The sequence below is a fragment of the Propithecus coquereli genome, unplaced genomic scaffold (assembly GCF_000956105.1).
Source record: "Propithecus coquereli isolate 6110/MARCELLA unplaced genomic scaffold, Pcoq_1.0 Scaffold218, whole genome shotgun sequence".
NCBI lineage: Eukaryota > Metazoa > Chordata > Mammalia > Primates > Indriidae > Propithecus > Propithecus coquereli.
In genome coordinates, this window is record NW_012146967.1 from 1,765,756 (window position 1) to 1,780,574 (window position 14,819).

The 14,819-nt window shown below is 40.3% G+C and overlaps 1 protein-coding gene across 3 annotated transcripts in view; it reads left to right on the forward strand.

Moving 5' to 3' along the window:
- Positions 1-14,819, forward strand: part of RFX4 (regulatory factor X, 4 (influences HLA class II expression)) — a 157,502-nt gene that overhangs the window by 125,718 nt on the left and 16,965 nt on the right. For all 3 annotated transcript variants that reach the window (XM_012644728.1, XM_012644727.1, XM_012644729.1), the window contains 2 exons: positions 4,734-4,853; positions 5,194-5,355. In XM_012644728.1, the coding sequence (XP_012500182.1) occupies positions 4,734-4,853; positions 5,194-5,355 (282 nt within the window). The remainder of the gene's footprint in view (positions 1-4,733; positions 4,854-5,193; positions 5,356-14,819) is intronic.

A 14,819-nucleotide genomic window follows, 5' to 3' on the forward strand; every position in this document is an offset into this window, starting at 1 on the left:
AAAGAAGAAATTCAAATAGACAATAATCATATGAAAAGATGTGTACCTTTATAGTAACTAAGGTAATGCAAATTATAAAGACAAGAGATAACATTCACATCCTTCAGATTGGCAAATATTGTATTTCATACACTACCAGTAAGAACGTAAAACATTTTGGTGAGCAGTTTAGCACTGTCTCATAAGATTGAAGATGTGGGTCCCCTTGGACCCAGCAATTCTACTTCTGGTCCTAGACACAAGTAAACAGGTACAAAAATATTCACTGCAGCCAGTTTCCAATAGTGGAAGTGTCAACAACCTAAATTCCCTCAACAGAAGAATGGATAAATTGTGGTATATTTGAACAATAGCCACTAAACTAGAGCTACATGTGTTAATGTGGATAGCTCTAAAAAAATGAAAGGGTCAAAAAGTAAGTTGTAGAATACTGTATAAAGTATTACACCATTTATACCAAGTTTGAAAACAAAAACAATACCACATGTTATTTATGGATATATAAATAACATAAAAGGGTTATTTATATATCCATAGTAAGGATATAAAAATGCATGTGAACAATAAATAAGAAATTCAAGATAGTGATTACCTCAAGGGATGAGCACAAGGAGGCAGAGAAATGGGATTAAGGAAGGGAACACAGGGGCTTTATCTTTATCTTCAATTTTTAAAAAATATCTGATTCAAATATAGTAAAATATTAAGATTATAAGGCTGGGTGGTGAGTATACTAGTGTTCGTTTTTAAATTCTCTATACTTTTCTATGTGACTGAAATTTTCCATGAGAAAAAAGAAATGCTTCGATTCTATATAATGCAATCGACTATGTTACCATATAACAACAACAATAAAAATAATCTCCTTTTGTCTTTATCTTGATACTTTCTTCCATAACTGGCTCTACTGCTCCCTAGCTCTGTGACTTTAGGCAAGTTATTTAAATGCTCTGAGCCTTCATTTCCCCAAGTATTAATCAAAGCTAATAACACTTTCTTCATAGTGTTGTTGGAAAGTTAAAAGAACTGAGCACAATGCGTATGGAAGTGGTCAGTGCTTGCTCATTTGACTCATTCATCCAACACATACTCATTGAGCCCCTATTGTGTGCCCCACACTGTTCTGGACACTGGGTATAGAGCAGTGGTCAAGAGAGAGAAGAAAAATCCCTGCAGGATGGAGCTTACAGTCTCAAGGAAGAGGCATGCAATAAAGATTGAGTTAAATATAGTATATAGTATAGTATTAATAGACAGTGATAAGTGCTAAGGAGAGAAATAAAGCAGGGGATATTAGCTCTAATTGCCGCTCATGTCTTTGACATCATGTCTTTGATATTTCTCTTCTCTGTGTCTCTAAGCAGTCTTTCTGTATCTCTCTTTTTTTCATTTTCCTCTCTTCTATTCGCACTGTCCCCATGGCCATGACACCCTGGCACTGAACCGTTTATTGCCCAATAATCTTAATGATTGATTTCTACTTACTAAGGACACTGTAGCTTTTGTGGAGTCAGGGACTGAGCTTTATGCTTCCTTTGTACTCAGAGCACTTAGCACAATAGTAGGCAGGTAGGCGGTAGCTCCAAAAACTCTTGTTCGAAGGATGATTGAAAATTAACAGACCAATTGGGTAACTGATCAGAGCCATTAATGAAGAGAGCTTGAAGCCCCAAATCAATACTTTCCCTAAAGCATTATCTCCAAGTCCAGCTCTGATGTTTTCTAAGTGTGGTCTTAACACAACTTTCTTCACCTCATCAGATCTTTGTTTCCTTGTGTATAAAACAGGAAGATCGTATAAGATGATATCCAAAGTGTCTGGCTGTCCCAAAATTACTAGGCCAAAACCGTTTTTATCATCCAAGACTTTCCATTCTAATTCATTATTCCATAGTGTTTGTCTCTCTTTCCATCCATGTTGACTTAGATCAACATCCCACAAATAATTTCTTCATTTTGGAGACCCTTTCAAGTATTTGATGCTATTACAACTTTTGACTTCTTGGACTCTGACTTTATGAACAAAACAATCATGTCACAGGATCTTAGAACATATTAGCAAAAGGGATAACAACAATAATAACTACCATTTATTAAGCATCTAGTGTGTACTCTTCCTCATTACTTCTGTAATGTAGGTTTTATTATACTGTCCTCCTTTTAGAAAGTCATATTGCTTTATGATTCAAGAGTTTAATAATTGTGTGACATTGGACAGTAACTTTACCTCTCTAAGCCTCAATTTCCTTCTTTATGAAAGGAGAATATTACTTATCTCATATGGTTGTGAATAGCATTCAATGCCATAATAAATCTACAGTGGTTAACATAGTGCTTGCCACAGAGCAAGGGCTCAATAAGTGTCTGATTTTGTTTTCAGTATTTATAAGGACTAGGGAGGGTAAAGGAACTCCTCTGAGGTCCCAGGTACTAAGTGGAGAGCTGGGATCTCAACCTGGGAAGTTTGATCCAGAGCCCATGTAATTACTCACAATGTTGTACCTCCTCAGTGGTCCACAGGACCCATTTTGGGGAAGTGTATGGAAAGTTTCGTTTTAGAGACTGCATCTCACAACAGCTCAGCAGAACCTGAACCTTGCTGAATTCCAAAGGGGGCTAAAAGCAGGCATAGCACTGGAGATGGAAGAAGAATATGAAGGAATTTCAGGACAGGGGACCTTGGCCTTCAGCTCTTTGAAAACAAAGATGACAGTCTGTGGCAGGCTCACAGAGAGGGAGACGGGTAGATATGTGCATGACCTGCTGAGCATTTAGTGGCCCTTCAGTTAAGCCAAGGATTTTCCTCTCTAGCCTTCCTACACCAAAATAATTAATCTACCTGAGATGAGGGGCATAGATGTGTACAGAAGCCAGGTGCAATTCAGAAGGAAAAAATTGAACTACCTATTGTATTATCCTGGATGGAGCTGGAGCCCATTCTTCTAAGTGAAATATCACAAGAATGGAAAAAGAAACACTACATGTACTCACCATTAAATTGGTACTAATTGATCAACACGTATGTGCACATATAGAAGTAACATTCATCAGGTTTCAGGCAGATGGGAGGGGGGAAGAGGAGATGGGTAAATCCACACCTAACGGATGCGGTGTGCGCTGTCTGGGGGATGGGCACACTTGTAACATTTGTATCCCTGTAATAATCTGAAATTTTAAAAAAGGAGAAAATTGATACATTTCACTAAGGAGTCCTCCAAAAGCCCCCAGCTGGCCCCTATCACCTTTTTCTGAGACTTGGAGAGACCTAGCTTCTAACTCAAATGGCCCTTCTAGGGTCCAAGTCACTTAGGCCATCAGGGCCTTATTTTCCCATCTGTGCTATGAGGCGGTTAAACTAGATGACCTATGAGGGGAGTGGGAACAGAGTTTGTAGCCAGAACAAACTGAGGCAAATCCCTACTCAGTTACTAATGAAGAAACTCACTTCCTCATCTGTAAGGGAGGATAATACCACTTGTCTCACAGTCTGCTGTAAGGAAGAGATATATGGTAAGTGCCTAGCAGAGTGGCACACAGTGAGCACTCAATAAACAGGAGATGTGATGACAATGACGAAGATGACAATAATGGTGATGGTGAGGATGATAATGAAGATAGAATCACAATGAAAATAATGCCAGAGAGTCTCATAAAGTGTCTAAAAAAGCAAACTAGAGGTAAATGGGAGAGGGGGTCAACTTGTGGGGAGGTGAAGTTTTGGACATTTCATGGGACAGCAGGATAGCCACATGGCGGAGATGTCCCCTTGTGACTTGGAGGTAAAGGCCTGGTCCCTCGCTGACCCTGGCATCCATGAGACCAGCAGACATGAACTGAGCCTCTACCATATGAGCTTCATTCCACTGTCTATAGCAGCAACATGACATGCAAAAAAGATGATTCTGAAATAATGTATTATCTATTAATTGTGTCATCTTGCACAAGTGCTTGACCTGCAAAATAGGAATAAAAATACGGGGTGGTTGTAGAGATTAGAGAATATAAGACTTTGAGCACAGAGGCTGGCACATAGGAAAGTCTTTTAAAATGATTGTTCACATTCCCTTTTATGAAATCGTCTACTCTAAATAGAAAATGAAGAATGCAACTTGAAAATACCAGATCTTTTCAATTTAATACCTTTCTAAGAACTGTGTGCTACATGAGGTCTCAGAAACATTTAGGGAAATAATTCAGTTGTTGCAAATTTAAAGTTTCAATTCTGCTTCCAGAATTATGTCAGGTACATTGGTAGATGCCAACGAACTAGAAGGCAAAGTCCCTGCCATGGACATACTTAAAGTCCAATTGGGGGCATAATATGCTGTGGAACAGATAAAAATGCAAGACACCAGGTCAATAAATGCTGAACAGAGTGAGGGGTGCTCAGACAAGGATGAGGCCAGTGGCTACGTGGGAGTTCAGAAGCATTTGGACAGATAGCTCAGTGGGTACAATTTTTGATGGTGTCATAGTAATGATAGAGCAAAGAAAAGATTCACTTGTGAAGAGATTCACAAACTGTTAATGACACTTACCTTACGCCAAGCACTAGGCCAGGCTGAGGATACAGCAAAGGGCAACCTCTGACCATGAGGGGATCATAACTGAGTGAAAAACTGAGATTCTTGAACAGACCATTAGAGCACAGTGCTACGTGTGTAGCTGACCAGGCAGAGGGGGCGTATGTGAAATGACATGGCTTACTCTTCTGTTTGATCTTTTTCCACCAGGGTCTTTTCATTTAATTCACTTGATGTTTGATGACTATGTGCTCTACTTATTGGAATCTCTGCACTGTCAGGAGCGGGCCAATGAGCTCATGCGAGCCATGAAGGGGGAAGGAAGCACTGGTAAGCCAGCACTGGACTGCGAACTGCACCACTTGGCGATTCGATCTGTGTCCTTACTTCTGTGCTCTGTGTTTCCTTAATCCTGTATCCCAAAGAATTTAGTTATGGTGAGAGGGTCTAGTGGTGTGAAACCAATAATGTCTTTTTCATCTTTAGAGTGGGCATGTATGTTTATGGGAACTGCCTTGAGTGCCATACTGGTGATGGGAAGCCATCGGAGAGTTTTAAGCAGGGGAGTGACATGACACAGATTCGAAAGAATGTTTCGTTTTTTAAAGTCCACTAAAGACAACTTGCCTTGACATTTGGTTCTAAGAACTCACCCTATCTCCATCCACAGCAGAAGTTCGAGAAGAGATCATCTTGACAGAGGCTGCCCCGCCTACTCCTTCACCAGTGCCATCGTTTTCTCCAGCAAAATCTGCCACGTCCGTGGAAGTGCCACCTCCCTCCTCCCCTGTCAGCAACCCGTCCCCTGAGTACACTGGCCTCAGCACTACAGGTAATAAAAGGTCCTTCACAAGATTTGGGTGGGAGGTTAATGTTTAAAGAATGGGCTTTCTGGAAAAGCATTCTTTGCCCCCAGTCTCCAAAAGACAATGGCAAAACCTTGGTATCTTCCTGGATTTGTATTCAGGTATTCATTTATTCATTGGTATGCATTCTGTATGCTACTGTTTTCAAGTTGGCAGATTAAGTATATGATAAAATTCCACCCCCAAAAATAAGCTGCTGAAATGATTAAAATAATATATAACATAAATTAATATGCAGCCATTCTTGAAAACAAGAAAGGGAACTCTCTATGGCCCAAAAACTGAGCAGCAGTTTTTGGAAAGGACAGGAAGCCATATGCTCAGCTATGGCAACCCTAAGTGAGCCAAGCCAGGGTTGCCAGGCTATGAGGCTGATGCTACCATGAGGCTGCTCTGATGGGAGGCCCACACAGTCCAAGACATGCACAGAATTCTCATAAGATTAATTTACAATCAAGAATCTCCCAAGCCTTGATATATATCCAAAAGAAAGCCGAGACCCAAACAGATATTTGTATATCAATGTTCATAACAGCATTACTCATGATAGCCAAAAGGTAGAAACAACTCAAGTATCCATTGATGATGAATGGATAAACAAACAATGGTATATACATAAATGGAATATTGTTCAACCTTAAAAAGCAATGAAATTCTGACACATGCTATAACATGAATGAACCTTGAAGACAGTATGCTATGTGAAATAAGCCAGACACAAAAAGAGAAACGTATAATTCCACTTATATGAAGTACCTAATAGAGTCACATTCATAGAGACAGAGTAGAATAGTAGTTGTCAGGGGCTGGAGGGAGTGAGAAATGAGAAGTTAGCATTTAACAGGTGCAGAGTTTCAGTTTGGGAAGAGGAAAAAGTTCTGGAAATAGAAGGTGGTAATGGTTGCACAACATGGTGAATGTACTTAATGCCACTGAACTGTACACTTAAAAAAGGTTAAAATAGTAAACTTTATGTTATGCATACATTACCACAATAAAAAGTCACCCAAGCATCTGTGGAAGCCCAATTCCATGAAAGAGAAACAACAAACTTAAAAAAGAAAGTTTTTATGTCCAAAGGAATAAAGTTAATAGGACAACCTGGAAAGAACTGTTAAGATGAGAACTAAAGAGAAGAAATCATACCCATGAGAGTCAAGTAAAGATCTTCTAAAGGAAATATATAACTGTTGAAATGAAAATTTCAATAGGTAGGTTGAATGTTACAAAATTAGCTCCAGCTAAAAGAGAATTAGTAAACTGAAAGACTGAGCTGAGGAATTCTCTGATAACGTGACATAAAGAGATAAGGAAATGTCAAGTTATAGGCAATGCTCAGAGAAAGGGCTGATAAATCCAGAAATTCCAATAATCAAATTTAGTAAGTGTTCCCGAGAAAGAATAGAGAGAAATGGAGAAATAATGGCTGACATGTGGAAAAAAAGACAAGACTTCTCAGATTGAAAGCTCCCATTGAATACTGTGCTGAATAAATGGAAAAGAAAAAACTTACCTCTAAGCCCTACTGAAGAAAATCAAAGCTAAAAGAAATCTTCTAAGCTTGCCAAAAGAAAGCATAAAGTCCAAAAGAGAGAATCAGACTGATAGCAGACTTCTCATCATATATATTAGATTCAATATCTGAAATATTATTTTGAAGTGCAGAGAAAAATGCATTGAAAACCTTGAATCCAGAATCCTATACACACATAGGTTTACAGGTTTATAAATGTATATATGTGCACACATGTATATATGTGTGTGTATGTATTTTTCCCCCTTGAGGACATTTTATGTGCCAAGTCCTATGCTGGGTGCTATGGGAAATATTCATATTAATATGCCAAGGCCTTGCTACCAAGAGAGAGCACAGGGATAACAGATGCACAAAGGCAGCTGCAACAGAAGGAAGAATGTAGCATGTGCAGTAAGTAAGGTATAAACCAATGCTGTGGGCTTCCCAAGAAGAGACTCCATCTCGCTGGAGGTATCAGGGAAGACCTCACAAAAACTCCACTCTTTGTGCAGTGATGAGCTTGGTAAGGTGTGATAATTAATTCACTATCTTTCCATCCAAGCCTGCTCTATTATCCTCCCATTACCCAGGCACCAAATAGGGTAGTCAGCTTCAAATCTTTCCTCTCCCTAAACTCTTATATTAGGAAGGGCTAAGCTGCTGTAACAAATAGATCCAAACATGGATAGAGTTGGCACAACAGAAATCTAGTTCATGCTTGAAAAACAGTCCTGGCAGAGTATTCAGTCATGGAGGAGGCTCTCTGTAACGCAGGCATTTGGAAACACACATTCCTTCAATATTAGGCTCCACCATACCCCAGGTTCTCAAAGTGTAATCCACAGACCAGCAGTCTTGGCATCTCCTGAAAACCTATTAGAAATGCTCTTGTCAGGTCCCACTGCAGACCTACTGAATTGGAAACTCTAGGGGAGGGGCCCAGAAATCTTGTTCAATACACCTGCAGGTGACTTTGATGCTCACTAGTTTGAGGACCACTGCCTTAAGGCTGTGTCAAGTCTGTAACCAGCTGGCAGAAATGGAAAAAGGGTATGGGAGGAGGAAAACCCACTTTCTTAAAATCCCTGCCCTGAAAGTGGAAAATGTCACTTCCATTTATATTCCATTGGCGAGTCACATAGCCTCCTGTAACTGCAAAAGAGGCTGAGAAACGTAGAAATGTAGAATAGCGTGTACCCAGGTAACCAGGAAGGGGGAAGAGATCTGGAGGGGACAGTTGGCATTCTCCATGTCACCTCCCAAGTCCAGTCATTCTAAGACAAATGCAGACTGATTTGTTCCCTTCCCATCCCACTTGTTCCTCTAGTCCCCACCTCTCATGGACATCCACAGTGACTCTCACCCTGTCACTCTCACACTGCCCAGTAGGCTTATTTTTGTGAGGCTCATACCTCCACAAAGTGTTGGGGCAAAGAACCTACTGCCTCGCACTAAAGCCTTAATGAGCTCTCTTTCTTCAAGTCACTTCTCGCTCTGTTCCTCCTTCCCAGACTATCCTCCTGCCACCCTCTGCCCGACAAAATCCTACTCGCCCTCCTTGGCATTCCCCTCACCCTCCCACTTGGAATCTTCCTCCAGACCCTCACAGCATGGGCTTCATTATATCCTACTTCTACTTAGGACTGTTTCAGAATAGATTGGGAACTAATGTTTTTTTCCAAGGACCGGCTAAATAGGGCCAGATTGCCCCATTCAGAATGTTGTCTTTCATCATTATTCATTAACTCACTCATCCATCTGCTTATCCAACAAATATTTCTTGAGTGGATTCTATGTGCTAAACACTTCCAGATAGCTGGAGATAAAACAGTGAACAAGATATTCGTGGTCCCTGCCCCCCTGGGAGTTCATGTTTAGAGGTTAGGGTTCTGATGAGCAAACCGGCAGTTACAATATAGTGTGATGAGTGCTAAGTTGGGAGAAAGGGTCAGAGTGTTATGGGTGCACAAAGGTGGGGAAAAGAAGGTATTCCAGGCAGAGGAAGTAGCTAGTAAAAAGGCCTGGAGGCAAGGGAGAGAACTTAGAGTATATACCCCAGGAGTCTTTTGATTGATTCCTTCCCCAAAGGCTCCTCTCTCCACAGAACTACACCCACTCAGAGAGGAAATGAGTGGATGCTTCAGAGCCTGTAAGGTACCTGCCCTCTTTTATACTTGCCAACAAACTCAGCGGCCCTCTGTCAGGGACTGCTAAGGAAACTGGATTCTTCAAAGGACTGAAAATTGGGTTGTTGATAAATAGCATTAGATCGAGCTTTAATTTCACTTTGGGTACACAGCTAGAAAAAAGTCTTCTTCTGTGGAAATTTATAATAGATTTGAGCATCACCATATTTGTTTACACAGATGCACCTCAAATCTTATTTTGTTTTCTACTTTGAGGGGAAAGAATGTGATCAGACTTCCGCCTCCCTCCCTTTTTTCTCTCCATAGTGGGTTGTTGTAGTTCCTGCTTAGAAAGCTCACAAAAAGGAATTGTAGAGAAAACAACTTTGTTCACTGAAAATAAAAGGGGAAGAGAATTTAAGCACTGTTCTCCGCTCTTCAGCAGCTCTCAGGAGTTCTTCAAAGATTGAAATTATTGGGCCACCAGCCTGAATCTCCCGCCTACTGCAGGAAGGAGCCATTTACCTGAATAATCCTGCCCACATATCCCTGCCACCACCAGGGAGGCACACCGCAGTCTGCTGGTGATAACGTCCTTCTGAAACAAACAGGGAAATTATGCAAATATTTAATAGAACAGTCTGCATTATGAAGCTGGAATAATTTTGTTGAAACATTTCTTGAAGTGTGGCAAAACATCAAACAAGGAGACTCTGAGGAAATAAGGGGATGGGAAGAGGGTGAAGGAAAGATTCCCAGGATCTTCTCATAATTCTCGTCCAGCTAGTGAGCCTGCCTGGCTTTCTTCGTAGCAATTTGGAGGCCTCAAGCTATGGCAGGTGTGATAGTTAAGGCCACAGGAATATCATAAATGTGTTCAGAGATTTCTGTGCAATGTGTTCAAGAGTCATAAAAGTAGCTTCTTAGAAATACAAATGTGAAACAGGTTCTCTTCAAATGATTGTAAGCTTTGAAGATTTTGGCACATTCCAGCTTTGTTCTCAGATATCTCCAGGGGGCATTAAAAATGTCATCCTATATAAAATGATGTGTAATATTTTTCTCAAGTACCACTTTTGAAATACTCCGTTGCGAAACTAGACTGGATCTTGGCATGCAATGTGGGTCACAGTCTTGGAGGAAACAAACATAATTTCCTAACAACATGTATGATTTTATAGACATTATATTATAATGCACAAATTATCCATGATATACAGCTAAATATAAGGGAATCTATTATGGTAGGCTTCTTAACTTTGGGAATTTTTGCAAACTTTCATTGAACAGTATTATAAATTGGTAAACAATTATGTAAATCTTATAAAACACATTTACCACGTTTCTTTTTTTAAAAAAAGTTAACTCAGTACATAGTTTTCATGCCCAGTTAATTTTTATGTCTATTTTAAAATTATTGCTTGATTTATATCCCATCTACTTTCCAAAAAGTTTTTGAAGTAGTTTATAATAAAAACAGGAAAACCAATTTCTTAAAAAGGACCCAAACCAGGAAGTAAGAAATAAAGAAAAGGTAGGGGAAAATTAAACAAAACAAAAACAACTGCTGGCTAAAAAAATTTATTAAAACCTTAAATGAATTTCATGTGATCTAGTTATTTTGTTGGGTTTCTAGCATACTCTGAGTATCATTGATCAGACAATGTCAGTATTACCAGGTTCGACTTGTTGAGAGTCAAAGCCAGTCAGGTACCTGCAACTCCTCAACAAATGAATGTCTCATTTTAGATGGACACTTCCCCATTTTTCAGCTATGAAAAAGGAACAGTATTATGTCTGCTTGGTGAGCACAAAGCAAAAATTAATTCACTGCACATAACCTTTTGGCATCCTTTGATACAAGCACAGGGAATGCAAGGTAGTACAGATAATGAGCTATGACTCACTAGGAAAACAGCCAGTCTGCTTATCCATGTCTGTGTCTAGTTCCATGTCCATATTTCTAAATATGTATTCTCAGGACCGTATTTATTAATCGTTTTGAAAAGTAGGGGGAGAAAGGGAAAGGAAAGGAATATTGGGTACCTAAAATTGAACCTGATATATGGCCCATTTTGACTGGGTTTATTAAAGTCCATGGCAACACCGTAAGAGACTGGTTAAAGGATTCCATTTGAATAGATTTCCACAAGGTAAAATCTAGCCAATTTGTCCTTTCCTCCCCACCCCCCCAATTTTGTGGGTTTGCTACCTCCCTCATGATGAGGACAAAGTTTAGAAACCTTAACTTTCGTTAAGGAAAACTGGCTCTTTTCCTCCTCAGGAGCATGGCAGGTGGTGCCAAACTGATCAGTCCATTTAACATGACATTGGGCTGCAATTCATCTAAAGCAAAATGTTAAGCTCCAACTTTGTCCTGGTTGGTCAGGGCAGGCCACTGAAGGGTTCTAAAACCTCATTTATGATGTCATTTTAAGTATTCCCTCCTTCAGCAATGACAATAAAAGTTAACTATTAAACTCATGTTTTCAACTTCCCACCATGGGTTCCCTGCAACACAAAACCAGCAAATTAAATCATTGAGATGCTAGGATACCTAATGAAATAAAGGCAAATTCCTCATAAATGGCCCTAACTGTAGAACATCTGGCCTGCCCAGCTGCGTTTTCTCTACATCAGTTGAGGATGTAACAAAGATAACTGACCCTTCGTCTTTCCAAATAACAAAAGCCCAGTTATTCTGAGGGCAGCTAGACTGAGTGGGGTACGGTGGACACTTGAGCCCTGCCACAGAGCCCACAGTGACTCATTTACAGAACCTACCGTCATCACTGCCAGTGAATTCCTTTTGCTATCCCTGCTGCTTTCTTTCTTTAAAGGAATAGAATTAGGAAAAATAAGCTGGGATTGAAAACAGATTGTTTAATCCACTCTTTGCAGATCATACCATCAAGTTTTGGCTTGGTGTTGGGACCTTGGATTCCCTCATTCATTCATTTGTTCATTCATTCAACAAAAATGTATTCTGTGTCTTATCTGTGCCATGTCTTGGGGGTACAGAAGTGAAAAAAAAGACATAGCCTCTGTCCTCATGGTACTTACATTCCAGTGGGTTAGAGTCAATACAGAAGTAAACTACCTGGCCCAGCATAGTGTGCAGCACTTTGGGAGGCCAAGGCAGGAGGAGGCCAGGAGTTCAAGACCAGCCTGGGCAACATGGCAAGCCCCTGTTTCCACAAAAAATAGAAAAATTAGCCAGACATGGTGATGCATGCCTGTAGTCCAGCTACTCTGGAGGCTGAGGTGGGAGGATTGCTTGAGCCCAGGAGTTCAAGGCTGTAGTGAGCTATGATCATGCCATTGCATTCCAGCCTGGGTGACAGAATGAGATGTTGTCTCTAAAAATTAAAAAAAAAAAAAAAATTAAAGGAAGTAAACCACCAGGAGAACATATAATTTCTAATGGTCATAAGTGCCATGAGTGAAAATAATAGTGTGCTATGAAAAAGTACAAAATGGGGACCCACCTTAGTTGGTGGTCAGGGAATGCCTCTCTGAGGAGGTGACATTTATCTGAGACCTGAAGTATCACAAGGAGCCAGCCACATAAAGGTCGGGGAGGGAAAAAGAACATTCTAGGCCATGGGAACAGCATGTGTGCAGGCCTGAGGCAGAAAGGAGCTCAGCACAGTGAGGGCTGACTAGTGTATACACAGAGGGGACCAAATGGCAGGAGGGGAAGTCGCAGGATAGGTAGAGGTTGGATTATGAAGCAACATCTCTTTCTGGGAACTGATTCCTCTCTGGTCAGTTTTGTCAGGGAGATTTTGACTATGGAAGTACTGGTAAAGTGTAACTCAAAGAGAGCGAGTTTCCAGCTTCTGTAGGCAGTCTCCTTAAATACAGCTATCTTAAGGACAGATGATAGTCAGTGGGATACATACAGACCTAGATACATAATCCTCTTCCTCTGTCTCAGTCTTGAAGGTTACAGGAAATGTTTGTTTAATGCCGTTAAATACTGTTAAGCAATATTGTCCAAATAGAACTTTCTGTGATGATGGAAATGTTTTCTTTCTCAACTGTCCAAAACAGTAGCTACTAGCCACGTGTGGTGATTAAGCACTTCAAATGTGGCTAGTGCAACTAAGAAACTGAATTTTTTAATTCGTTTAAATTTAAATAGCCACATGTGGCTAGCAGCTATGTCTAGGGCAGGGCAGTTCTAGAATCTCAACACATTAAAGGAGCTTATTTCTCAGGAAAGTACAAACCAAAGGCTTAGCTCAAAACTGGAGAAACATCTGTGATGGTTCATAGAATCCTCGTGGGGAAAAAGATTAAAAGGATTTAGTCCAAGATCTGAAGGAAAGGGTATAGATAGGTAGCCTAGGTAGTCATCTAAATTTTCACAAGTCTGTAGAAGAATCTCACAAGTTCTGAATTTTAATGGCCCTCAACATACAGGATGTAAGACAGGAGGCAGTGTGTTATAGCGTCATGTTACTCAAAGTGTGGTCCATGGACCAACAGCATTGTCATCATTTAGAAGCTTGACATAAATGCCCCCCTCCCAACCTACTGAAACAGAATCTGCATTTTAACAAGCTCTTCAGTGATTCAAACGCACATTCAAGTGCGAGAAAGGCTTCGGAATTGGGCAGATCAGCGTTCAAATCCCAACTCTGCCACTTACCTGAACAAGTCTTTTAACCTCTTGGGCCTCAATTTTCTCACCTGAAAAAGAAAGTAATACTACATACCTCAGAAGGTTATTGTGAAGAATGAATGATTCAATATATAAAAAGCAACTGTTAATAGTGTGAGGTCTGGTTTATGTTGGATAACCATTCCATTCATTTATCCAACAAATCATTAATTGATTGTCTGTTATATTCCCAGCAAACTTCCTGTCCTGTGTTTAAAACCCCTTCCAAAACAAAACAAAACAAAATAAAACAAAACAAATGGGATGGGAGGGGAATAAAATGTTCCCCTCTAGCAGTTTCAATGCTATCTGGTAACCAACAACTGCTCCTCTTGGGATCTTTACAGGGTTCTCATATACCAGGTGCTTCCAGCACTATCCTCTGAACTTTAAATAAATAAGAATGTGAGAATGGAGGGAAGGGGAGGAAAAAATATGGGAATTAGACAAATAGGGAAGGTTTGTTGTTGTTTTAGCAACAAATAAAAAACATTAGAGAAGTCTTTAAAATTGAGCACGAACTGTTAGCTGCACACATTTTCTTTTATTAGTTCCCTTTAAAACTGCAGCAGCAGCAGCAGCAGCAATTCTCACTGGAGGTCCCACTGGTAGGAAAGGGAATACAAGGGGTGTTCTTTTCTGCTCCCCAGGAAAAAAGGGTTTCTCACCCAAGCCAGTAGGTGTTAATCTGCTTAAGCCTGCCTGAGTGGACGTGTTAGATTGCTGGCACATGGCCATTTAGGGGTTTTGTTCCCCAGACCACAGGAGCCCATTTTTCCAAGAGTTCCACTAGCTTTTTGTTTGATAACGTCTATTTCTAGCAGCATTTACTCCTTCAACAACAAATTCAATGGAACAAAAATTTACTGAACACCTACTATTTGGCAGACGCTCTGTTGGGGATACAGAGATGAATAAGGAACAGTTGCTGTGCTCCAGGGGCTCATAGAAAAGTAACTTCTGTTGCATTTTCTCAGGTGATGGCTATTATCATGACTTCTTCCCACTGCTGGAAAAAAAAAAATCCTTGGGCTTCCTTGGCTATCCCCTTTTAAATATCCCCTGACCTCACTGTGGTCTCCTAAGGTCCCACAGGCTTGAAGGGTTAATTACTTGCTT